A 26150-nucleotide genomic window follows, 5' to 3' on the forward strand; every position below is an offset into this window, starting at 1 on the left:
ACTGCCCGTCCGGCCCCGCCCTGGGAAGTCACCACGTCCAGGCATCTGCTCGCTCCTGGGGTGGCAGCTCTGAAACACCTGGCCGAACACGGTCTTGAAAGGCAGACAGACTGTGCCTGAGCGGGACCCTGGGGACGTGGCCTCTGCGGTGCCTCGGGTTCCCCGTCAGCTCTGCACCTCTGGAAACGGGGAAGACTCCAACTCAGGGCAGCAGGGCCCGGGTGCCAGGCCTCCCCAGCCCTCCCCGGCCCAGCTGGGCCTCACGTGCTGCCTCCCGTGGGTGTCTGGCTGCAGTGGCTGTGGGGCTGCTTCTCCGTGGCAACCGGCTGACAGTGTGACAACAGTGCTGTCAATATTTTGATGCTCAGAACACTTTTATTTCAAATATTTTGCAGTTCACCAGGGTGGGTGCTCCCGGACGGTGGGGATGGCAGGTGACGGGCAGTGCTGAGGGCCTGCTCACCTGCTTCCCTCCAGCAGCTGTGGGCACATCCTGCCCCTACCCCACAGGCTGCACCTCCCTCTGCACCTGCCACCACCCCCCATGACCTTGCCCCTGTGACCCCCCTGTGACCTCCCCATGACCTTCCCCCATGACCTCCCCCATGACCTCCCCTGTAGCCTTCCCCCGTGACTCCCCCATGCACACCCCACCTCATATGGGGGTTTCCCTGGCAAGATGAGAGCCCCTTGCCATGTGCAGGGGGGATGGTTAGGCCCCGGGGAGGGGGCAGGATCCCCCTCGTGTGTGGGCGGCTTGGGGGCCTTGGCAGGGGTACAGAGCAGTCTGTGCGCCCCACGCCGCCCAGGCAGGACGCAGCTCCGTGGGCCACATGGCCAGTGCCCCCATGGGTGCTGCGGGCTGGGCAATGGGGTCCAGGTCCTCAGAACTAGGAGAGGTGCGTCCCTCCTGTTGTCCAAGGGGATCTGGGGGCCACGGTGCAGCCTCTGAGGGTGGGGTATAGAGTGGGGCCAAACCTGGGGGCATCGGGGGGCCCATGGCTCAAGCCCCGACCACGCCCAAGCTGAGTTCGTCTGGCCGCCCACATCCAGGCTGGGGAACAGCCCTGAGGACTAGGAGGCTTGTCCAGGGTCACTCGGGGTTGGGCAGAGCCGGGGCTGAAACCACCCCCTCCACTGTCTATGTTCACTGGGTGTCCACCCATCAGGGAGCAGGCGCTGTCCTTGCAGGGCGGGCATCGTGGGCGCTGCCCTCACGGAGGGGCCATCGCGTGGCTGGGGACAGGGAGACAGCGGGCCAGTGGGTGAGCTGCAGCAACAGTTGCCGAAAATAAAACAAGGGAAGAGACACCTCAGCAGAGACAGGAGACACACTGGACCGTCCGTCCTCCGGGAAACACCAGCTGAGACCGTGGTGTGACACTGCCCCCTGCCCGCGAGGACAGCCAGTTGCCTCCACCGACCCTGATGGAGGAGTTGGGATTTGCAAACTGCTGGCAGGAGCAGCTGCGGTCCGGCCGTGTGTAGTGGGTTCCAGCTCCTCCACAGCTCGTGGTCCTCACCCCCGGGGCACCGTCCTGCCGCCGGGTGTCTGCCTGGGGGGAGGGAGAGCGCACGTCCACCCGAGAGAGTGTGCAGGGACTGCACTAGCTGCTGCCCAAACCTGACACAGCCCAGATGCACAGCGGCAGGTGAACAAGTGCATGAACGTGGGTCAGCTGAGCAGGGAGACGCGGTGTGGCCGTGACACGGGCAGGCCCTAGGGGTGGGGGCTGTGAGTGGGAGACGATGGGTGGACAGAGTGCCCTGGGGGCTGACCCAAGGACACGGAACTAGGATGTGACACGCCTGCCATGGCAAGAGCAGGGAGTGGCCTGGGGGCGGGAGAAAACTCTGGGGGTGATAGTTTTCAGGTCCCTGTGCCCAAACTTTCCAAATTGTCCTTTTACCTGCATGTAGTTTACTGAGCACTGTTCTCCTCAGTGACACCGTTAAAAGTGGAGGCCCCCGCCCCCCGATGTAATCTGAGGGATGCCGTGGGGTGAGCGGTGGGCCCCTCGGGACATGCTGGTTGTCCTTGGGCCCTCCCCTGGCATCTAGACGACAGCCTGGTGCCTCGCCATGAACTCACACAAGCAGTCCCAGCCCTGGCAATTGTGGGTGTGTGTGTGGGCTGGGCTGAGGGATGAAGCTGAGGGGGGCCGGGGTGAAGCCAGGGCACCTGGGGGGTGCAGCCTGGGAGGCCAGGGTGCAACAGGGGCATCTGGAGGGTGGGGGGAAACTGGGGGGCTAGAAGGGTGTGGCCAGGGTTTGCTTTCAGGACACACCTGGCCTGGGTGGCTTGACGGGAGCACAGCCGAGCCCCCTCCGGGGGGGACCCTGGAGGTTTCTGCTGCTGCTGCGTCCTCTGTGTCCACCACTGTCCGTGGCTCCCATGCCCAGGGCCGCAGACCTGGCACCGTCAACGCCCTGATGCCCTCCAGTGGGAGGCCGGCCCCGGGAGCTGCCCTCGGCCTCATGGGAGACCCTGCTCCTGGTCCTGCCCCCGGGACTGAGAGAAACCGGCGCACTGCCCTGACAGCAGTTGGCTTCCTGGAGAATGTGGGGTGCATCTCTGTCTGGGCTTGTCCCGAGGGCATGGCCCCATGGAAGGGCAGGTAGTGGACAGATGTGGGGCTGGTGACTGGCTGGTGTGTGACCCCAGGGAAGCTGTGGGGCCTGGGCCCCGGGTCTCTACAGGGCAGGGGCAGGTTGTCTCAGGGACGAGGGGGACACTGCTGGCCATGGAGGTGGAACCGCAGCTCGTGGCCCCAGGGGAAGATCTGCAGCCTGATCCTGGGGGCCCCAGGGCAGGGTGCTTCTGGATCCTGAGAGATGGGCGGTGTTGGGTGGGCGACCCCGGAAGGGATGGGGTTGGGACAAGGAGTTGCGCTGCTTGGGCGTCCTGTGGACGCAGCAGCAGCGGAGGCTCCGGCGTGGGAAGAGGCTGAGTGGAGCCAGGCGGCCGCAGGCTAGGGTCAGGTCCGGTCAGCCTGGGGTCAGAGCTGTGGCTCCATGGGGGTGAAGTAGGTGCAGAGGTCATGGGAGGTTAGTACCAGCATGCAGGGAGCAGCCTCCAGAAGTTGAAATGCAAAATCAATAAGTGGGGCATTGATCCAGCCGGCCCGCTGTGGTGCTTGGGCCCTGCCAGGAGGCACGTACAGCACGGATAGATGTGCAGCGGACAGACGGCCACCAGGCTCCACCAGGGGAGCCCGCTGTTGGCAGAGTAAGGCTGCTGCCATCCGAGGAGTCCCAGGGTGGGTGGAGCAGGTCGAGGCATGAGTGGGGGGCAGAAGGCATGGGAAGGCCATGGAAGATTCTGGAAGGCAGAGTGAGGAAGGGTGGCTCCTCAGGAGCTAACCAGGGATTGTGGAGAGAGGGACCTATGGGGACAGAGAGGTCCTGGGCCCAGAGAGCGAGGCCTGTCCTGGTGGCAGGGGCGGGGACCCTGTGGCAGAGGCCCCGCAGCCTGGGAGGGATGGGGCGGGTGGGGGTGAGAGCCGGGGTGCGTGGGGTGGGCTGACTCCAAGTGTGGGGACAGGATGGTGGGGCTGTGGGATGGTAGACCAGGAGGGGAGGATGGCCTCCGTGCTGGGCCCTGGGGGCCCCTGGAGGAATTGGGACTGGGATGTGTACGCAAGCCCTGCTGAGCACCTGCTGGATGCATGGCCCCAGGCCCGGAGCCCCAGGTCACCTGTCTTGCCGTGTCAGGATGACTTTACTGCTGTGTTTTCTCACAAAACCGGGTTCCCGTGGTGGGGGCGGCCAGGGGCCGGTTGGGGGGCAGTTGGGGGCTGTCGGGGGGCAGTTGGGGATGGTCGTGTCTCACGATGCACGGGCAGGTACACAGACCTCTGGGCTTGGCAGGAACAGTTGAAGGGCTGTGTGCCTGGGCAACGGGGCTGGGAGAGCCAGCCCTGCAGGAGGCCACGGCCCAGTCCTTGACCAGGACACCCCAGGGCAGAGGGCAGCTTGGCTCCAGGCCCTGTAACCACTTCCTTTGTGACCTCGTGTCGCCCCAGGGCATGCATGACCACGATGCTGTTCTATCGCTGACGAAGACCCCGGGTCGTAGAGCTCAGGCCACTGTCCGAGGCCAGAGCTTGAAGCAAGTCTGTCTAACCCCAAACTGGGCTTCTAACCCCTTGTGGCCCTGCTGCCCCCAGGCTGGACCTGCCCAATACCTTCCTGCTGACATTGCCTCATGCCCTGCGGCCTTTTCACGTTTACGGCGTCACCTATGGCCGTCAGGACGGCACCCTGGGAACAGCTGCACAACTAGAGTCGCGGCCCCCGTGGAATAGATACGAGGACAGGGCCAGTTGAGGGATGTGTGCAAAGGCCCAGCCCATGTAGGGCAGGGTCTGGCCTGGAACCCGTTGCGGGGGCGGGGGGGGGGGCGGCGGCGGGCGCTGCCTGCAGGTGTCGACATGGGCCCGGATCCAGCACACCACCCTGAGGAATGGTCTGGGTGTGTGTGGTGCCAGGTGGGGGGCAGGGGGGGTTGGCAGTTCCTGAAACTGCTGTAATCCTGGTCGTAGCCTGGGGCCACGTCCCCAACTTCTTGGTGCTTCTCCTTCCTTGTCTGTAAAACAGATATGGTAACGGTCGTTATGCCTTCAGGAGGATCAGGTGGGCATGTGTCAGGTGCCCACAACCATCTCAGCGCAGGGCTTGCGTTGGGTGGGTGAGAGTGTCAGTGAGGTGACCAGGCGACGAGACCCCACGATGTGTGAGCAGGTGACCCGGCGGGACGTGGGGCGGGAGCCTGAGCGCAGAGCCTGCGGCACCCTGGGCAGTCCCCGGCTGCAGCCCCAGCGCCTCGTCCTCATCCTTGGCAGCATCTCGGGTCTCGGCTCCTCGTCCGTGGCTGTCATGGGCTCGAGGATCCCCCTTGCTGACACTGTACTGTCTGCTCAAAGACACAGGGCACGGTGCCCGTTGCCAGGAGAGCCCGTCCCTTGGAAAGCAGGGCCGGGGCGGCTGGCGGCCTGTGGTTGAGGACATCCCCGTCTCTGGGACTGGGACGAGGGGCCGCACCCAGCCAGGGTGCAGCTGACCTGTGCGTGCTGTGCTTGGGCCTTCAGGGTGCTTGCTGAGCTTAAACTGGAGAAGGGCATGGGTTGAGACAGGGCTGGGGGCCTGGGGGAGTTGGAGACGTTACAGGGTCACAGACTTGGCATGAGAGCCCAGCCTTCCGCCGCCTAGTCCTGCAGACAAAGCTGCCCCTACCCCACTTGCACCCCACATCCTGGAGCCACCCCTTTGTCACACGGGCCAGTGACTGTAACCTGCTCATCAATGCACACCAGGACCTGTACCCACAGCCTCGTGGAACCCTCACCACAGCTTTGTAGTGTAGTGTAGACCTTGCCGCTCCCATGTTTCAGATGGAGACACTGAGGCTAGGAGAGGTTAAGTAACAAGGCGTGGCTTTCCTTTTCCTCCCCCACACACTTCCTTTCAGGAAATTCCACTCCTGGAGGTGGGATTGGACACTGCAATGGGGTCTTCGGTGTTGCTCGCACGTGCCCCCTCATGTTGGGGCCCCATAGGGCACAGCACCCGTGCTTTCTCCTGATGGAAGCTTCCGGAACATGCTGCAGCTGTCCAAGAGCACACACCCATTCCATGGCGGGAGTTTGTGGCCACAGGTAGGTTCACGGGGTGCGGGCCGCATGCTCACGGCCATCTCTGCTTCTGCCCACAGAGGAGGTGGCCGAAGGGAAGAATGCCATCCTCATTGGGATGAGCCAGTGGAATTCGAACGACCTAGTGGAGCAGATGGAGACCATGGGGAAGCTGGAGGAGCATCAGGGTGAGACTCTGCTTCCCGGAGCCCCAGGCATGGACATGCTGTGGGGGGGTGGTGTGTGGGCGTCCGGGCTGGAACCCACGGCTCTGAGGACAGTCACGGGTCTCTGGGCGCCTCCCCTGCCTGGACCCACGTCCCTGCAGGAACCTCGTGGGCACCTGTGCAGACGCCTGAGCTTCTACCCTCTGCCCCCAGGGATGCACATCAGTAGGGGCAGGGGTGCAGCCGTGTCCTTGGAGGGCTGGGCCTGTGCTGTGGGGAGAGCTGGCTAAGCTGGGGTGGCAAGTGCAGGAGTCTCTGGGGATCCGTTCAGGAGGGTTTTCATGGGTGGGAGCAACCGGGAGCGCATCTGCAGACATGGCAGGCTGGTGTCTCAGGCTCCTGCCTTTGGGTGTGGAGAGCTAAAGTGACATGGTGATGTGTACAAGATGGAGGGGGGTCAGATGTGGCCCGGGGCCGTCCCTTCCCTACCCTGTAGCACCCCTCCGGCTCCCTTCCCTCATTCCCCACAGTCATTCCTTCCTCCTGGGCTGGGCCAGGCTGTCCCCTCAGGGGGCGTTGGGCAACGTGGTCCCGCCTTGGCCCAGGAGAAGGGCGTTGGGTGGCAACCGGCTCAGTGCTGGTGACCTTCCCGGAACCCCCTCCCCCCCAGTGCTGTCCTGGGAAGTAGACGTGCCGGGGGGTGACTGCTCCATTTGCAGGTGAAGAGCCCAAGGCTCTTAGAAGCTGGGTCTTGCCCCAGGTCGTCAGAGCTACTGGCAGCGGGCGCAGATCCCTGGGGTCCTGATTCCCGGCTGGATGGTGGTGGAGGTGTGTTTGGGGGTCACGGTCATAAAGAAAGGCCCCAGGGCCACTGGCACCTTCACAGGGAGCTGGCCCTGGGGCCAGTCCAGAGGCAAAGCCCCCATTGTCACAGCCCCGTGTCAGCAGTCTAGCCCTTGGACAGCTCCTTCCTTTGTCCCAAACGCCGGGGGACCCAGGAGGGGTCAGCAGGTACAGGTGCTTCCCCAGGATGGTGCTCCATGGCAGTAAGACAAACCCAGATGTGCCCTGACCTCCCATCAGGCCGTCCTTTCCCTACCCCGTGCCCCGCGGATGGAGACTCGGCACAGTGTGAGCTGGGGAGGGGCAAGGCGAGGTGGGCAGAGCCAGGAGGGCCAGGGAGGCTGCAGAGGGGAGCTTTGGGCACTGTCTGGGGCCTGGGAGTGGACTTGGCTCTACAGCCATGCAAGCCAATGGCACCTGTGTGTTCGTGGGCAGAGTGGGGCTGGAACCGACCTTGTGAGGATCAGGGGAGCCAGGAGGGCCCTGTGCATCCAGGGCCCATCATCATCACCCCAGGATGCATGCGGGGCATCCCCATGGCTGGATCCTTGGGACAGCACTTTTGGGGTGTCTCCCTGGGCACAGGGGGCAGCAGGAGAGTGCGGGGGGACGGGGGGCGAGGAGGAGGAACCTCTGGCCCCTGGGAGCTCATGGTGGGCTTCAGTCCTAAGGGCCGTCCACCACCACACGGGCTGCCCCGTGTGTAGTGTGGGCAAAGCCCCTGGTGGGGTGCAGAGCCCAGGAGGAGTAGGGTTCTGGCCGAGGCTACCTGGGGCAGGAGGAGGCTGAGCGGGGGGATCTAGAGGGATGCCCTGGGCATGAGTCTGGACAGCAGAGGGACCGGGAGCAGGTCAGGAGAAGGCTGCCCTCGAAACTGGCCCTTGGGGTCCCCCCCGACCCCAAGTTCATGTCCAGGCACAACCTTGTCCCCAGGCTGCTGACTCAGCTCAGTAGCCACCTACTGAGCTCTGCCTGAATGTCCCAAAGCTGCTTTGTGCTCTCCGTGTTCCTGACGGCACATGATGTGTAACATATACTCTATACACATGCTCGCACGATGTATGACGATGAATGATATATAAGGTGATATAATGTGTCCTATGTATGCACACACAGGTACGATACATGATGTATGATATAGTATCTACTCCCTATGCACACATGACACGCACGACATAAGTACGATGTATTCGTGCATCCGTGTACAGTGATTACATATAATGTGTATGTATTTATATACACACACATACACATGTACACACATAAACACACACGTGCATTTTCTTTTTATCATTTTTTCAAGTATTTCTTTCTCCATTGCCCCTATCAGACTTGCCTCAGGGACATGCCACACCTGGGTCTCATCTTGCCCTTCCTGCTCTTACTTTCGGGTCCTTGTTGGGCTCTGGAAATTTCCTCAGCTCCAACCCAATCAGTAGCTGCCCAGTCCTGTCTGCTCCAGCTGTTGCCATTTGTCTGGTCAGCTCTTCTGTGGAGTCTGTTTTGGGTTTTTTTGGGAGGAGGGTTTTGCTTTTGTGTATGTGTGTGTTTAAACAATCCTCTTTTCATTTTCGTGTGCTCTGGGTTTTTCCCCATAACAACCTGATATCAATCCGTAGGTGCCATGGACTCGCCCCATGCTTTGCAACATTTCCGTCTCCCCTGTTCTTTTAAGTTCCAGTCTCCTAGTGGGTTGGACATGGATGGAAATAGACCACATGCACCTTGGTGTGAGCTAATTAGCCAAAGATCCCTGAGTGAGATTCTGACACAGAACAGGAAGGTGCTTGCATCCAGCGCTCTTGGGAAGCTCGGAGCTGCCACGAACAATCGTCCTAGGAAAGTAGGTCCTGCCGAGATCGCCTTAAAACCGAGTCATGATTTACACACCATACAACCCACCCTCTTCAAGTGCTTTTTTTTTTTTTTTTTTTTAATTAGAGAGAGAGCGAGAGCACAAGCAGGGGGAGTGGTAGGTAGAGGGAGAGGGAGAAACAGGCTTCCCACTGAACAGGGAGCCCAATAAGGGACTCGATCCCAGGATCCTGGGGATCATGACCTGAGCTGAAGGCAGACAGATGCTTAACCAACTGTGCTACCCAGGAGCCCCTTCAAGTGCTTTTTGTATGCTTTGTATATTCATGGGGCTGAGCAGCCATCACTTGTACTTGGTTCTGGAATGTTTCATCCCCCCAAAAAGAAATCCAGTACATGTCAGCAGTCACCCCTCAAAACCCCAGAGTTTTGTAGAAGTGGAATCCAACAAGAAGTGGCCTCTTGTACCTGATGTTTACCTTGCGTCCTGTTTCTGAGACCTGCCCAGGCTGTAATGCAAACCAGGACGTCATTCCATTTTGTGGCACAACAACAGAACAATGGATAACTCTTATCCATTCATCAGCTGGTGCACATTCGGGTCATTTCCACTTTTTTTTTTTTTTACTCTTATGAGTAACACTGCTATGAGGTTTCTGTGGGGACACACCTATAGTTCTCTTGGTGTGGGAGGAGTGGCGTTCCCAGGCGTGGGAGAGCTGGGGCCACGCCACGTCCCCTTCTCCCCAGTGTTGTTCCAGGGTTCAGACTTCTCTACATTCTCAACAACACTCGTCATTGTTGTTTGATGAAAGCCGCACTAGCGGTGTGACACAGTGGATCAGGTTATGGTTTGGGTTTGCGTTTCTCCAGTGACTGAAGGTGGTGAGCACATTCATGTGATTATTGATTGTTGCTCATCGTCTTTGAAGAAATGTCTGTTGAAGCCCTTTACCGGTTTTAAAAATCAGGTTGTTTGTCTTTCTCTTGGTGAGTTATAAGTGTTTTTTATATATTGTGGATGTTAGGCCCTTATCAATGATATGATTTACAAATGATACTTTCCCCCATTCTGAGGGTGTCTTTTCACCTTCTTGATAATTCCCTTCAGTATGCAAAGATTTAAAATTCTAATGAGGCCTGACTTAACCTATTTTTGCTTTTATTGTTACTGTGTTTGAGGCCATGTGTGAGAAACCATCAACTAATACAAAGTCATAAAGATTTACCCTTTGTTTTCCCTTAAGAATTTATAGCCTTAGCTCTTAGGTTTAGGTCTTTGATCCACTTGAGTTCATTTTTATGTGGAGTGTAAGGTAGGGGTTCCATTTCCTTGTTTTGCCTTCAGGTAACCCATTGTACTGGAACCACATATTGGAAAGACAATTCTTGGATTGTCTCAGCCTCCTTGTCAAAAACCAATGGATCAGAAACATGGATTTATATCTAGACTTTCAATTCCATTCCTTGGGCCAGGACCACATCATCTTGATTACTGTGCACTTGCAGAAAATGCAGAAGTCCATGGGCTTTGCTGTGCTTTTGAGCATTTGTTTCGGCCATTCTGTATTCCTTGTATTGCCACGTGAATTTTAGAATCAGCTTCTCAGTTTCTGCAAAAAAACCCAACAAAACAAAATAAAACAAAAACCAGAAAAAAAACAAAAAACAACCCAGCTGGGATTTTACGAGGGTTTGTGTTGAATCTGTAGATCAATGTGGGGATCTAACACAATGTTAGTGTGTTAGAATTACTAACTAATTCTATTAGTTTCGGTCTTTAATTTCTTTCAGTGACATTTTGCAGTTTTCAGGGCACACATCTTGCACTGGTTTTGTTGAATTTATTCCAAAGTATTTTATTCTTTTCGATGCTGTTGTAACTAAGTTATTTTCTTAATTTAATTTACGGATCACTTGTAAGTATATAGAAACGAAATAAAAAGTATATAGAAACGCGGTTGGTTTTTGTGTATGATCCCATATCCTGCACCTTTGCCGAAATCATTTATTAAGTTTATTTTTGGGGGATAAGGATTCCTTAGGATTGTCTATGTACAAGATCGTGTCATCTGCAAACAGGTTGTTTTGCTTCTTCCTTTCCAACCTGGGTGCCTTTTATTTCTTTTTTATGCCTGAATTCCCTGGCTGGATTCTCCAGCATAAACTGAATAGAAATGGTGAACGCTGACGTCTCGTCTTGTTCCCAGTCTTTGGTGGCATTTTCAGTTCTCCACCATTAAATACGGTGTCCGTTGCAGGTTTTTTGTTTGTTGCTTTTTCTGTAGTTGTCATTTACCTGGTCAAGTCAGTTCTCCCCTATTTTGGGGTCGATCAGTGCTTTTATTGTGAAAGGGTGTTGGATTTTGCCAGATGCTTTTTCTGGACCTACTGAGATGGTCCTGTGGGGTCCTGTTTCCTGTTACTACAACTGATTCTCGTATGTCAAGAGAATCATTCCTGGGGTGTATTTCACTCGGTCCTCGACACACTGCTAATCTCTTATGATCAGAGTTTACATGTGTCTCTCTGAATAATTTATACCAATAATCTACGAGCTGTCACTTAAGGCGCTGCTCACAGGCAGCAGGCAGACGGGCTCTTCCCGTCTCAGAAATAAACTGGATGTCATCAAGGCCGCATTCTTATTGACAGGAGGGATGCCAGCACCACCTGGGCGGCCCCGACCAACTTCTCAGCCTTCACTTTTCCAGAAAGCTTTTATTTTTCCCCATTGTTCCTCCTGGACTCTGGCTCATGCCCTGCGTCTAGATGATGTGGTTCCTGGACCAGGAGCCTCAGCATCCCTTGGAAACTTGTCAGAAATGTGAGCTGGGAGCCCTCTCCCAGGCTCACGGAGCCTTTTTTTTTTTTTTTTAATAAGATTTTATTTATTGATTCATGAGAGACACAGAGAGAGGCAGAGACACAGGCAGAGGGAGAAGCAAGCTCCCTGCGGGGAGCCCGATGGAGGACTTGATCCCAGGACCCCGAGGTCACGCCCTGAGCAGAAGGCAGATGCTCAACCGCTAAGCCCCCCAGGTGCCTCATGACAGATCCTGCTTTAACTGCCCTCAGGTCATCCTGGTGCTCGCTGGAGCCTGAGGGCTGTGCGTCACTGTTGCCACTGACTGGCCGCAGGGTCTGCAGATCCATTTCCTGGACTCCCCTCCCCCTGGGTCACCGAGTTTGGCATCTTCCTTCTATGCAGTTGGTGTTCCTGGGGATACTGGGTGCCACAGTCCACATACCCCCCTTCGTAGCTACACTTCCTCCGCCCTTGGCCTGTGTCTGGGTGATGTGATGCATCTGTGTGCTGCCAACGGCTGTCATCTAATTATTGGGGAGGGCAGAGCATGCGGCTAGGTGACATTAGCTTCTGGTTTCTTCTTGGTATTTTTAGCTTCCCAGGGTGTCCTGTTCCTCAGACATTCGGCCCTCCCCGCACCTGAGGGTAGATGCCTCTGCTTGGTGGAAGCAGGCGCTGGGGGGTGGGGTGGGGTGGTACAACCTGGCAGTTCTAGAAGCTTCCTTGGCCCCTGGATTTTCCTTCAGGGGCCCGTCCCCCCCCCCCCCCCCCCCCCCCCCCCCCCCGCGAGCTGCCTGTCTCTGGCCACAGGCTTTCCCCTGCAGGGTGTAGGTGGTGGCTTCTGCTCGGCTCCATCGGCAGTTGGCCTAATGGACGTTTGACCTTTGTGGCCATCCAGAGCTCTGCACTTACCAGTGTCTCTCACTGGATTCCGTGCTCTGCCGCTGACATCTTAAAATCCGTGATGGTTTTGAACTAGGGCCCCCACGTGCAGTCTTGCTTGAGAAAGATGCGACGTGAAAATCTTGCACAGGCTCTGCAAACCCTGTGGCCGGCCCTGCCCTCCTCCACCCTTGCCCTCTGCCGTCTGCCCTCTGGGGGATGCCCAGCAGCGCCTGGTCTGCTGGGGCACCCCTTCTTGTCTTACGATTCTGCTTGAGACCAACTCCTGGAAGTGTATTCGGGGTCATTTTCTAGGGATTTGGGGCGGGAGGAATAGGCTGGATCATGTTGTCGGCTTACTCGCCCTATTCCGCCCGCTGTGCTGCAAATTCAGTCACTTGGTTCTGCCGTGAGGCCAGCAGGTGGGAGGCACCGTCCGCGAACAGACGCTTACACCTGCCAGCTGGGCCCGCAGGCCAGGAGTCTGCTGCTCACCCTCCTTCTCGCTGTTACTATTGTCCGGGGGATGGTAAGTTCGCCGTGGCTGCATGTCCACCGTGGGACGGTGTGGAGGGGCCATCGTGGACCCTGTGTTCCTCGTCTCCAGGCACCCCCTGCTCTCCTGCTTACCCCATGTTCTAGCCAGAGCTGCCTGGGGGCTCTTGCTGAAAGTGGAGCCGGTCGTCGGGAGCCTTCCCGGTGCCTGGCCTGTTCCAGACAGCCTCCCCACAGCCCTGCCTTGGCTGAGGGTGTGCTTTGCCTCCCTCTCGGGACCTGAGGCAGGGAGGGCTCACCTCGCATCCATGCCTTCCCTCCCCTGTTGTGCATTCAGCTCATGTGCACTGGTCGACATACAGACACGCTGCCACCTGCAGGGGATGGGGTGGGGCAGGCGGGTGGGGTGCAGCTGGGGTGGCTGGGTGTGGTCGGGACAGCGGGATGTGGTAGGGACCATCCAGTGCGCCGATCACCTGCAACAGTGGGAGCATGGCAGTGGCGGTGGAAGGGTCAGGAGGCCTTGCTGGCTCTGGGCACCCCGAGGGTGCGATAGGCAGAGGGAGCAGCAGGTGTGAAGATGCACAGGGGGGTCGGGAAGTGAGGCACTCTGGGCAAGCACGTGGGGGTTCATGTCCCCTGAAGTCAGGGTGCAAGGTGCTGGGGCTGGTAAGGGCCCGAGATCTTGGGGAGGCAAGAGGGGGCGCAGCAGCGGGGAGCTCGGAGTGGTAAGGGGTCCTGGCTTTCTCAGGGGTGCCCTGGGGACCCAGAGAGTAGTTGGAGCAAGAGCCACCATCTCGAAAGATCTTTCTGGAAGCCCAATGAGAAGGCGATCAGAGGGCCCGGGAAGGTGTACAGGGGAGCAGGGGTCCAGGTGGGAGGTCATGAGGGAGCCCCGACCCTGCAGCTTGGGGAGCTGGAGGCTGGGTGTGTGGGGAGCTCCCTGAGCAGGAGGGTGGGGGCCTTTCTACCCCAGGATCCCAGCTGCCCCCCTGTTCCTTGGGAAGGATATTCCTGGCACCTTCCTCCCTGAGGCCCCCTGTCCCAGTGTTTGCCCCACCCTCCTTCTGCAGGCCTCTCAGCCTTTGGTGGACGTGATCCCCTGGCTCTTGGGACGGGGCGGGGAGCATGGTGTGTTGGGGAGGTGGGGAGTGGGGAGCTGCTGGCGGGTCTGCATCTGTAAGGAGATGTGACCCAGAGGCATGGGACTCTGTGGGCTGGGGACTTGCAGGCCCTGCCCCCATTCCCTCTGTGTTCTCCGTGCCCCCCTTGCCTCCGTGCTCTCTGTCCCCCCCCATGGCCTGTCCTGTCTGCAGGAGTTCCTGGCAGTGTCCACAGGTGAAGAAGGCCAGGCAGAGGTACAGCCGGGTGAGCAGGCCCAGGGAGCACAGCCCAGCCTCCCACTGTGGGCCCCAGATTCCTCCCTCCCTCCCTCCCTCCCTCCCACCCACCCACCCCAGCGCCTGCTGTCCCTAGGGTCCTGGGGTCGGAGGGTCCTGGGGTCAGAGCGTGGGATCCGAGGCATCTCCCCACCCCCTGAGGCCCCGTTCAGGTTCAGGCTTCACTGCCCATGTGAGGGTGGGGCAGCCCAGCTTCCCTGGGGCACCTGCTCTTGTTCTCCTGTCCCCATCCCAGGAGCCCCCTTGGGGCAGGAGCGGGGGACGTGCTAGACAAGTTGGGAAGCTGCTGCTTGCTGGGCGGCTCACCTGGATGGCCTCCTGGGGGTGGACGCCCCTCACCCAGTGGGGACCGCATGTGTCCTGGGGACCCTCATCTGGCCTTTTCCGGCTCTGCACCCCTGGCTCCTGCTCCAGTGCACACAGACATTGTCGCCCCTGAAATTCTGCCTGGGACACAAGTCACACTCCCTCTCCTGTAACGAACGTGTTTTGTGGTGTCAGTGGCTTGTAAGCTGCCGGGTGAGTCACCCCTAGGCCTGGGCAAGGGAGCAGGACGGTCATGAATCAGACCCTGCTGGTCCCTCAGCCATGCATGGCCCGTTCCCTAAGGGCCTGGCCCCCAGCAGGTGCCCAAGAAACGCCAACGGCCCTTGTGCTGCAGTCAGGGCTCTGAAGGGCCCTGGGTCTGGGGCTAACGTCCCTCTTTCTGAATAATGTCATCCTTGGATCTGTGGAATGGGGAGCGAGCGCACCTGGGGGGCAGGCGCTGGCCCAGAAGGTGTCAGTACCCGTGTTCCTGCCCACACTGCTCCCAACTCCAGCATACAGGGGCCCCAGAGACCTTGGGCTGGTTGTGAGCATGGGGGCCTGACCCAGGTCCCTGCCCGTTGACCTAGACTCCTCTGTGGACGTGTGATTTTAAGGAAGTCATTAAAAATGCACGAAGACAGGCACCTGGGAGGCTCAGCGATTGAGCATCTGCCTTCAGCTCAGGGCGTGACCCCGGGGTCCTGGGATTGAGTTCTGCATCCCCAAAGATGCTGGTTGCCGTCATAACTAGGACGGTGCGATTTTGCAGCTTCCCCCCAGCGGCGTCATTGTGAAGTCCCCCCACCCCCGCAGAATGTTATCCTAACGGCCCTGGGAGGATGGCCCTGGGTGCTGGCACTTGGTCACGCAATCGTCTACACTGGAACCAGAAGTATGGGAAGGGTATTTTGTGCTTTGTTGTTGCCCCGGGTCCGCGTAGGGAGCTCAGAGGCAGGGATGCTTCCGAAGTTCCGGAAGATGCGCGTGGAGCAGGGCCCAGGAGGCCGGGGGTCCTACAGTTGTGTCGTCCTCCTTTGCGTCTGCTGGCGTCTTCCATATTTGCAACGAGGAGTTTCTGTGACATTTGTGGCTGCGGAAAATGGCCTCTCGTGTGTGTGTGTGTGTGTGTGTGTGTGTGTGTGTGTTGGGGGGGGGCGGGGTGGGGGGGGGCTACCCCAGCTACCTCCATAGAATCCACAGGGCCTGGCCTGGGTTGTGCGCAGTGTGGGGAGGGGCACAGAGAGTGTGTGCACCATTCCAGGCCTGGGGACGGCCCTTCCACGGTGGGGCCCAAGTCTCAGACACAGACCCCATAGGACTTGGAGACCCCCTGGGTGGGGACAATGGGAGGAGAGGGGAGGGCCGGCTGCCCCCACCTAGGCCAGGGAGCTGCAGCCCCAGGAAGGCGGGAGGACAGGCACATAGGCCCCGCTCTCCCTGGCTCCGGGTGTGCCGGGGCACGAAGGGCCCAGTGTGGTGAGTAGGTGAGAGGCCCTGCCCACCCCAGCTCTGGGAAGGGCTGCCTGGTGACATGGTGGGGACCCGCTCACGCTCCTTCTCTTTCTCTGCAGGAGACGGGAGCACCCCGTGCACGTCCAGCACTCTCCAGGAGAAGCAGCGTGAGTGATGGCCGACCCCTGGCTGGCTCAGCCTCCTTGGGCCTGCCCCCCCATCAGTTGAGCTCCTTGGGGCCCCAGGTTCCCACGTGCAGGGTGGCTGGGGGGGCTGCTGTGCCCAGAGGCAGACGGGACCCTGCAAAGCCTCATGTGTTGCTTGTGTGTGGTGGAGAGAGGATAGGAAGGCAGTGCAAACCCTCGGAGCCTTCGGGGCAAGTGCTTTTGGGTGACTTGGCCTTGGGCCACTGCAGGCACTGACATGGTGCTGGGTAATAATACCTCCCCTGCGCACCCCCACCTCCAGGTCCTGGTCTCTAGGTCCGTCGGGGCTTCCTGGAGGGGGTGTCCGCGGCCAACGCAGGATGTCCTCCCTGGATGCCCAAGGGGACTTGGAGGGTGGCTTCAAACAAGTGCTTGGCGTTGGCAGCGTTGCTCATCAGGAGGCTAGGGTTGGGGGCCCAGGCATATCTAGGGGTGCAAACGCTCAGAACCCCTCAGTGTCTGTCCTGCTGTTTGGATCTGTGGCCGAGGCTTTGGGGCCCCAGCGCAGCTGCCCACTACCCAACCCAGGCCCGTCTATCGCTGACCTGTGGCAGGTGTTCCAGCGCCCAGGGGCAGGTGCAGACAAGGCCCGTCAGGGGCCGGAGGGCCTGGGTGCCTCTGCCGAGGGCTCCCCCAAAGCCAGGCCATGAGTGCAGGGGCTCGGTGTGAGCGTGGCAATGTCCCAGAGCACCCAGATTTCAGCCTGTGTAGGCGGTTAAGTGAAGACCCGGACACATCGGCGGGTTCACGTTTCCTGATGGGGGGGCAGCAGGGAAGTGGCGGGTTTGGCCACAGGGCAGATGGGGCGGCAGGGGGCCTGGGTCGTGTTTTCCACGGGAAGGTGGCGGGGGTCAGGAACTGCTCCCTTGAGAAATGCGGGCAGCAGGGTGTGGGGGGCTCTCTGCAGCATACCCGGAGTCCTTGGGTGCAGCGGAGGACTGGCACCTGCGTGGAAGAGCCCTTGAGCTTCGAGACGGGGCGTTTGCAGGTGGAAGGTTCGTTCGTGTCTGGGAATATCTGGCAGCCGCGGGATGGGGTCTCCCCACAAGATGTCCTAGGGAGGGAACACATCGGGGCCGACCCCACGTTGCCGCTCCTCGACCCGGCCAAACAAAATGTGTGTTTCTGTGAAGGTGAAATCTCCTTTATTTGGCTTATAAACCGAGGTCATGGATTTTATCTGGATTCTGTTACCAGCTGTTCCCACGTCTGCTTCCTCAGGATCTTCTCACTCAGGGGGACGAGACAACAAGGTTGCGGGGCCAGTGGGCTGAGTCTGAGGCTAGCATGTGGATGGTGAGGACTCCTAAGAACGTGGCTGGCTGGCGGTCCTGCTGTTCATCCAGCTGCTTAACGCCGTCCACGAAGTTCGGCCTTTGGACACTTCTGCTTGCCTGAGACAATGGAGGTCGTGCGGGGTCCAGCTCTGTTTGCTCGCGATCCCGAATCAGCAAGTACACAACCAGGACGTTGGTGAGGTGCTTGGCCGTCCATGGTGTGCATGCACGTGCCTCGCGAGAGACAAAGGAGGAGGTGATACGAGGTGCCCCAGATCAGGACACTCAGGACATTCCTGTGAGCTCCCCGCAGTCCCCGAGCCTCTGCGCCCTGACCTGCCTGGCCAGCTCCCCGACATCCCGGAGCTCCCATTACTCGGCTGTGGAGACGTGACCCGAGGCCTGCCCCAGAACTGCGGCGGGACAGAGCGCGAATGGCCTTCACGTGGTTGGCCCTCCATGAGCCTGGCCGCTGGCTCAAGGTCCCTCGGAACTCCGTGTGCTCAGGGCTCTGCCCATCCTGTGACCGCTGGATTGGCCCTGCACAGGGATGCGTCCTCCTGGGCCCCACGGACATGTGTGGGTGGCGCGTGTGGCAGGTGCTGCCCAGGAATCCTCCCTCTCAGACGCCGTGTGGCCTCCATCCTGCAGCAGCAGGGACGGCCTGGCAACCTGCAGCCTCCACCCAGCCCGTTACTTGGCACCAGATCATTCCGTTTGGTCGAGGAGCCCGGGGGAGCCCCCGGGTCATGGTGCCAACCTTCTGGCGCCCTCTGCATTCCTGTCGCCTCCGCGCCTCCTGGTCCCCTCTGCCAGTTCACACTGCTCCAAGCCCAGTGACACTCACAGCTTCTGGCCTGACCTGGGCCTGCCCCAGGCTCCCCGTCCGCTCCCCGGCGCTGCTCCTGTTCCTCCTCCAGGCTGAACGGTGCCATTTCCACAAACTCTAGCCAGAGACCTGGAGGTCCTGCCTGGCTTCTGTCTCCCAGAACTGCCAGCCTCCACACCGGCCTCCACACGGGCCTCCACGCTGCCCTCCTTGCCTTCAAGCTCTCCAGCTCCACCTCTCCCTCCCAGGTGGGACTCTGAACTTTGTCTTGTCCCTGGGCCGATACCCGACCAGAGTGCAGGCTGAGCGCCAGGCCCGGTTCCATTTGAACCCGGGTGGTCTCTGTCCCAACCCAGCCTCCACGCAGCCGCCCGCAGAGCCCGGCTTTGTGGCTAGTCCTGACCCACCCTGCTCCTGGCCCCAGCCTGGCCCCATGGCCGCCTCACCCGTACAGCTGTGGCCGCCCGGAAGGGACAGAGAAGATGTGGATGCCGAGCAATGCCCGCCTCCCTATGCGTAGGGCCTGACCTCGCATCTCACCACCCAGAGCCCGTGACCAGACCAACCAGTGGCTCAGATGCTGGGACGGCCAGCAAGGACCTCCTGTCCTGGGCGCCTGCCCGCCACCCCCCAGCAGCCCCAGGGGCACTAGCCCCTGCCCACAGCTGGCCCGCGGCCCCGCAGGGATCGGGTGTCTTTTCCCAGCCATGTGGGCGGCCTGTGCGCAGCTGCAGACGGGCTATATTTAGCCTCAGCTTTAGTGAGCTCAGGGTGGCAGACGGCTGCCTGGGGGGCCCCCTCCCGCGTGTCTGTGCTGACGCGGTCTGTCCCTGTGTGCATGTGCGTGTATGCCCATGCACTTGTGCGTGCTCCTCGGCGTGCACATGAACACATCTATGTTGTGCCGGGGGCATCCTCAGCCTCCTACACGGGGGCCTGAGTGGGAGCAAAATACTTGTTCATGACTTTGTTTGAAAAATACTTGGTGAGCATCTTCCCTATGCTGGCATCTGGACAGCCTTTGGGGACTATGTGGAGCATGAACAAACCCTGTCCCTGGCTGGGGGACACGGCACAGCTGGGAGGATGGAGGAGTTGATGAGTGCAGACACCACAGAGCCTACACTATGAGGCCGGGTCCCAGAACAGAGAGCCTCCGTGCTTTTGCCAAGAGGAGAGGGAGGCCGGAAGCCCCGCCCCCCTGCCCCCCCCCCCGGGGTGGGGGTGGGGGTGGGGGTGGGAAGGACCACTGAGGCTTCAGGAGCAGCATGAAGAAGAGTCGGGGCTTGGAGAGCAGAATGTGCAAAGACCCCATGGTGAGAGGACGAAGGAGAGGCTCGAGAACCATCCTGCGGCCTAGTGCCGGAGCTCAGGGGGGAGGTGAGTGGAGGGGAAAGCAGAGGAGAGGCTAGCATGGGGCCAGGGCCCAGGATCGTTGTGCAGCACGCAGAAGCTGGCCCACGACTTCGTCAGAGTTCCAGCAGGAGAAGCAAGGCCTGCCTGGACACGGCATTGGATGGGAGTCCAGGGAAAGGACCTTGTTTTCGGGTTGCAGACACCCTGGGGCCAGGGCCCGGCTTGGGCGGTTCCCACCCGTGCAGCCGGGTGGTCCCACATCCTGGGCCCTCGCGGTTGGTCGTCCATCCTCCAGGGGTTGCGGGGTCTCTTTCTGGCCTGAGACCATCTCTGGTTTTCTTTCCTTCTGGGAACAAAAGAGTGTCTAGAAACAAAAGCCAGGAAGCCGCTACATGGAACCCAAGCAACCCCAGCAGCGGGATAATAGGAATTAGTGACTCAGAAGAGGAGGCGCCGCTACACGGGCATCAGAGGAAAGTCTCATGTTTAATCCGACTCCTGAGTAGGCCGTGCCCGTCAGCGGCGTGACTTCTACCAGGACGAAGGTGCTGCGCGCCCTCCTGCTGCCCCATGGCCTGCCCAGCCCCTCGCCGGGAGCACCGGGCGCTGGTTCCTCCCTGCACACACGCATCTCCACAAATACCCACGTGTCTGCATGTTTTTACGCCGGTGGTGCCCGCGCTGTCCTGCCCCCTGCTGGTCTCGGTGATCGTGTCTCCAGGTTATTTCAGCATCTCACTAGGTTTGGCGGCCCAGTGGCCTCGGGAAGGCTGTCCTGTGTCGCCACCGTGGCTGTGAGAACTGGGTAGCAGTGTCCTGCGGGGGGCACGCAGCTTGCTTCCTGTGTCTGCAGCATGAGTGGTGCAGCTGGGTCTAGCATGGTACGAGCGCCTTCCAGCTCGGGTCCAGGGTGTCAGGGGCACTCTGTGCTCCGTGTTCCAAGTGCCTCCGACTGCAGCCGTGGACGAGCAGCGGCTGCTCCCCGAGAGCCCGGGCGGCCACGTGATGCTGACCTGGGGGTGAGATCAGCGGGCATCCTCTGGTTTGGTTTCCAAGGCCAGGTACCTGGGCCAGTGTATAAGTGCCACATGCTGTCCTTTTTCTGGAACCTGCCGGGGGTCAGCGTGCAGGCAGGTGGGCGTGGGTAGGACGCGGTTGATTCCCTCGGCCTGTGCCGGCCTCTCCGTAGGGCCCAGGTTGGCGGGGGTGGATGGCAGTTCCTCCCTGTGGGCAGGCCGCACCCTGTAGGCATCGGGAAGAGCAGCTTCGGCTTTAGGAGAGTGGATATGCCCGGCCTGGAACTTGAGTGCACGTCCCCAGCCCTGCACTTGCGCTTGCAGGACCTCCCAGGGATGAATATGGGGGGAGCCAGAGACGCTGGGGGAGGAGGCAAGGCAAACACAGCAGGTGCCCAGCCCTTCCCAGGGCCCTTCCCAGGGCAGGAGGGTCTCTAGCAGCCCTGCGTTGGAAACCACCTCGGGCTGGACTCAGGGTGGTGCTGCTCCCGGCCTGGGCCACGTCCACCCACGCAGTGGCCCCTGGGAGCTGCCCCCATGCTCACAGGCAGCGGTCAGGCCTCAGGGTGGGCCAGCGCCTCTGTGGGGGGCTGACTGTCCCCCTGGGCACTGAGCCTCTTAGCAGGTGAATCCAGGCAGATGGGATGGGTTCTGACTTTGCAGGGGTTAAGTCGTCACAGCAGGGACGCCATCCATCCCCGCAGCCTGACCTGCGCCCCCCTCCCTGGTGTCCCCCTGCCCAGCTTGTCCAGCTTCCCTCTGGGCCACCATGGGTCCCTCCAGAATGGCTGAGAACTCTCCGGAAGCCGCCTCACCTCGCTGGCTGGGCCCTGCCCTCCGTCCTGTGACCCGAAAGCAGCTCCTGGGGAAGTGCAGGGCTACCACGTCCCCTCAAGCCTGCCCTTCCCCAGACAGGGACCCCCTTCCACCACTTTCCTGCCCAGTCACTGGGCTCACTGAGCCCCCTAGTGGCCGGAGCTGCAGGCATGTTTCCTCCTCATTCTGAAGGAAGACCCCAGCACCTGCCCACAGAGCTGCCCCCTTCCCAGCCTAGGTTGTGTCACGTGACCCCAGGCCCTTTGAGCTCCTCAGCCACCTGGACACACGACACACATTTGGGCCCTGGCCAGGGGAGCAGGAGGCCACTGTGATGTCCAGTTGGCTTTGTGACCCAAATGTGGGATTTTGATTCACTTATCCTGTTTCACCGTTGTTGCTCCCTCACAGGCCTTCCTTTTCCCTTTCATACCCTCCCCCCCCAGCCTGTCCTGCCTCCCTCAGCTCCGAGGGCAGGGATACACTCAGTCTTATTTGTGGTGCTTGCACTTGGTGAAGTGGGGGCTGTGGCTCCGTGTGAGCATGACGGCTGCCCGTGGATGCATGTGTGCTCGCTGGACCACAGGGAATCTGGACTCCCCTGAGAATGAGAAGAAGTCAGAAAACAACCACCTGTCCCACCATGCAGACAACACCTGCTTCTGACAGGGGTGCTCATCCTTGTCCTGGTCCCTGTCCCCATCCCTGGACCGTTTCCATGCCTGTCCTTGGCGTGGCACCTGTGTGTGGCCACTGGGGGGTCAGGGCCACAGACCCCCCATGTGCCAGGGAACGAGGCTCTGGTTTGTCGCCGACACTCCCACTGCACATCCCACTTCCCACCCAGAGCAAGTCGCAGACCTGTGGGGGGAGTTCACCCCTGGAATCCGCCCGCATGTGGGCTTCAGTGTGTTTCAGAGGATGGGGCACTGCGTGGGTCCTTCGCGGGGATGAGCCACGTGCTCATGGGCTGGGCCTGGCTCAGCTCCCTCGACAGTGGGGGTGGCAGGTGGGGGGGGTGCAGGGCAGGTGGGGGCGGCGGCCAGCGTCAGGGGGCAGACATGGTGGACCCCACCGTGAGTCGGGTGATGCTTTGCTCCGTGGGCCACGCACATGGGTGCTGACCTTGGCTTCCACCTCAAGAGCAGAGTGGCGCTTGGGTAATTAGAGGGATGATGGTGGTTCGTGCCTCCCGAGGTCGTGATTCAGCGGATATGCCCCCGCTCTTCAGCTGGCGGGAGGTGCCTTGGGGGTGAGGTGGGCCGGCAGGGGTGCGGGGCGGCACAGTGATTACAAGACACAGTCCCAGGAACAGCCGTGGGCTCACTCCACCCCACCCTGGGGTGGCCTCAGTTACCTGGGGGGCGGGAATGTCTGCTTCTTGGAGCAGCAGAAGGCTTGAGGGCCTGGCCCAGGCTGGGGGGCCTCAAGGCTGCCTCTGTGGGCCAGACACATATTCCCCCTGGGCTCCTTGGGTCCTGTTAGCCCATCCTCCAAGGCCAGACCGAGCTCTGCGGGTCAGGCCTCCCTGCCTTCCCACCCGGGGAGCAAAACCTGTGGGGCTTCTGCTCACAAAGGGGAGCCAGACCCTCATCCTCGCTGGGGGAGGCGTGGGGACGCTGGGCTGCTGGCGGGGCCTGAGGACGTGGTGCCCATGGTGTGAATGGTCAGTGAGGGCGCAGGATCAGCCCTACCCGCCGAGGGCACAGCACCCAGGTGACCACAGGGCCCTCATGTCTTCCTGCCGCTTATTTGTGGGCTTGCGACGCTAATTGGCAGCAATGCAGTGGAGCCCATGGTCACACCAGGGCTCGGGGTGGCCACGACCCTGTCACCCGCGGCCCCACAATGCCTGCCGTGGCCCCTGGGCTGTCCTGCTGCACTGCCCGCCCGGGCCTGACCGGAAAACTGAGTCCTGCTCGCACAGCTGCCAAGAGCAGGACTTGGGCTCACGTACCCTCTCCTCAGACCAGCTCTGTCCTACCTCAGAAGTGAGGTGTCGCCCAGTCCCCACCAGGCCCGGAGCCACACATGGGGCCCCACGCATCGTAGAGCATGGCTGCTGTGCCCTGGGGGGGTCTGCGCCGGGCACCCTGCCCACCACTCTTAGGGATGCCAGTCAGGGCAGGCTGTGTGAGCGCAGCCTCTGGGGGATTGTGGTGTCGCCCCCTGCAGAAGCAGGGCAGGGTCCTCCGGTAGGTATGGGGTGGGCATGTGGGCTCACTCGGCCTCACAAGGGGTGTGGCCTGGAGCACATGACCCGGGGTGCATGAGCCTCAGTGTCTTGCCTGGAAATGGGGCTAATGTGCAGAGAACAAAAACTCCAGTGGCTGCAGGGACTGGTGGCAGCACCTGGGCCACAGTAGCCACTCAGCAAACACCAGGCCTGTTCCCGGTGTGTGTTACCAGGAGCCTGTCTTGAGTGCAGGGCCCGGCGCGGAGTCCACGTGGTGGTAGAGAGTTGGGTGGCTGAGGAGCTGGAGAAGGATCGGGGGACCTCACCCCGAGGTCTTCATCCTCTGTGCCTGGGCCACCCCACCGTTGCCACCCAAACCATTCCCCACTGTGTGGGCTGCAGCCCGAGCTCAGAAGGCAGTTACTCTTAGCCCAGGCCCCATCTACGGGAACCGAGTAGTTGCCATGTGTACCTCCCTGGGCAGAAAAGCTTCTGGGTCTGTGTTCTTGGCCCAGCACATGGGCCACAGGGCAGTGGCTGGGAGATGCAACGTCTCTGTGGGCTCCCGCCCTCCCCTGCCCAGGCTTTCCCTCAGAGCCCCCCGGGAGGGGGGGTCCTCCCCACGTGACCCCCAGCAGGTGCAGCAGGCTCTTCGATGGGGCGGGGGCGCGCACAGAAAGGACCAACTCTGCGGACTTGGCTGCTGTAGGAGGTGAGTGAGCTTCCCGTCGTTGAAGGCATGTGAGCGGTTTGTAGTAGGGCCTTGTGGCTCGGCCGCACAGAGGAAATGACATCCTCTCCGCCGGATGTGTTGTTGTGGCACAGGGATGAGGGCTTGGGCCAAGCAGCCCCAGAGGAGGAGTGGCAGCCGAGGGAGGCGAGGACGGCCTCATCCTGGGCTCGCCGGTGATGAGCAGCAAGGGCTCAGATACTGCTGTGCGTCTCGGGGGTCCACCTGCCCCAGGGGACCCCCTGCAAGGCCGCGCTGTTCCTCTCCTAGCTTCAGGCAGATGTGCATAAAATACTTGACACAGGCATCCAGGTTTCAGAGGCGTGCTCAGCCCACATGTGCATCCGTAGCTGGAAGCAGATGCCGCCAGGTGACATTCCTACAGGCACTCTTGTCACCTGGGAGGAAGGCAAGGCAGTTGTTTGTGGGCCTCGGGGTTGCATGGTGCTGGCCTCCCTCCACTTTCTGGTCCTGCTGGCCTGGAGGTGGGGCCAGACGCTGTCCCTCCAGCTGGGAGTACCTGCGGCCCCCGCACTGGGGGTCCCACGGCGCTGAGTCCTCTGTTCCCCCCACAGGAGAACTGTACCGGGTTTCCTTGAGAAGACAGAGGTTCCCAGCCCAGGGAAGCATCGAGATCCATGAAGACAATGAGGTGGGCTGGGCTTCTGGGGGTGTCTGGGCCCACCTCTGGTCAGGATTTCTGGGAGAGCCCCAGGCTGGTGGACACTTGACTTCCTCTTCACTGGTCTCACTGTGTGACTCCGGGCAGGTGCTCATCTTTCTCTGGGCTGCTGGCTCTCGTGTGAACCAGGAGGGTCTCTTGGGACCCTTCTAGCCCCCACAGTAGGGCGCATGCTCTGCTGGCAGCCTGCGTGCCTCCCTCTGAATGCACACGAGGTCCCGCCACACTGGGAGCTGGGGGGCCCCCCAGCTGGGAGCTGAGACACGCCAGCCAGAGTGCTGTGTGCCATTGTCCATGGGTCTCTATCCCGACGGATATCCTTCTCAGGAAGGCTGCCCACAGCGCTCCTGCAAGACACACGTCCTCCTGCTGGTGCTGCATGGGGGCAACATCCTGGACACGGGTGTGGGCGACCCGTCCTGCAAGGCAGCCGACATCCACACCTTCACCTCCGTGCTGGAGAAGGTCACGCGGGCCCACTTCCCAGCAGCCCTGGGCCACATCCTGGTCAAGTTTGTGCCCTGCCCTGCCGTCTGCTCGGACGCCTTCTCACTCGTCTCTAAGTGAGTCCCCTCTGCACACCTGGGCTGGCTAGGGCTGGTGGGGATGGTGGGCTGTGGGTGCCCCTGGCCGGGGCCTCCCTGGGACTTCAGGGTGGGAAGGGGCCAGTGAGAGTCCAGAGCAGTGTGTCCCCCTGTGCGGGGCCGGGCGGTACAGGCCCCTCGATGGTGCAGAGCCACTCTCCATGCTCCCCATGCTGGCCCTCCTGGCCCAGAGGAGGCTGCAGAGGCCTCGAGGGGCTAAGCTGTTTCCCCGGGGTGCCCAGCAGCATGTGTGCTCTCTGGCAGGCAGCACAGGGCAGGGTGGATGCCCAGCGAGGGCTGGGACCACTGCCCTGTCCGGGTTTCCTGGTCTGTAAAGTGGGGATTGTCGTGTCCTAAGTACCTGCTGGGGTTTTCTTGAGGGTCTTGCGGGCTGGAGCTCCTGGCACAGGTGGAGTCAGCAGTGATGCATGGCTGCGTCCTCATGGTGGGGACAGCGTTCTCTGTGGCCAGCAGGCTGGGAGAGGATGTCTCGACTGCCAGCAGGGACCCTGGCTGGAGGGGACTGAACAGTAGTCTCACAGGGCCCTAGTTCCATATCCAGAACTGCTGGAGCCTGGGGGAGGGAGCGGGGCACACGGGGTTCACTGTTCCCAGTGAGAGACAGGAAGGGGCCCCGGGAGCAAACGCCCTGTGACCCCTGTAGTCCCAGGTC

General features: G+C 60.7%; 1 protein-coding gene across 9 annotated transcripts in view; it reads left to right on the plus strand.

Annotated features, from left to right (window-relative positions):
- Window positions 1-26150, plus strand: part of PITPNM3 (PITPNM family member 3) — a 60691-nt gene that overhangs the window by 14204 nt on the left and 20337 nt on the right. For 6 of the 9 annotated variants that reach the window (XR_003142082.3, XM_025462001.3, XM_025461999.3 and 3 more), the window contains exons 3-6: window positions 5714-5821; window positions 15925-15972; window positions 24787-24863; window positions 25221-25456. Coding sequence is in view for 8 of the 9 variants with exons in the window: in XM_025462001.3 (XP_025317786.3) it covers window positions 5714-5821; window positions 15925-15972; window positions 24787-24863; window positions 25221-25456 (469 nt within the window). In the remaining variant the exon portion in view is untranslated. Of the gene's footprint in view, window positions 1-5713; window positions 5822-15924; window positions 15973-17296; window positions 19498-24786; window positions 24864-25220; window positions 25457-26150 lie in introns of those variants that run through there. The other 3 variants (XM_025462003.3, XM_025462006.3, XM_035716285.2) reach the window with 2 other exon arrangements.

The sequence above is a fragment of the Canis lupus genome, chromosome 5 (assembly GCF_003254725.2).
Source record: "Canis lupus dingo isolate Sandy chromosome 5, ASM325472v2, whole genome shotgun sequence".
Classification (NCBI taxonomy): domain Eukaryota; kingdom Metazoa; phylum Chordata; class Mammalia; order Carnivora; family Canidae; genus Canis; species Canis lupus.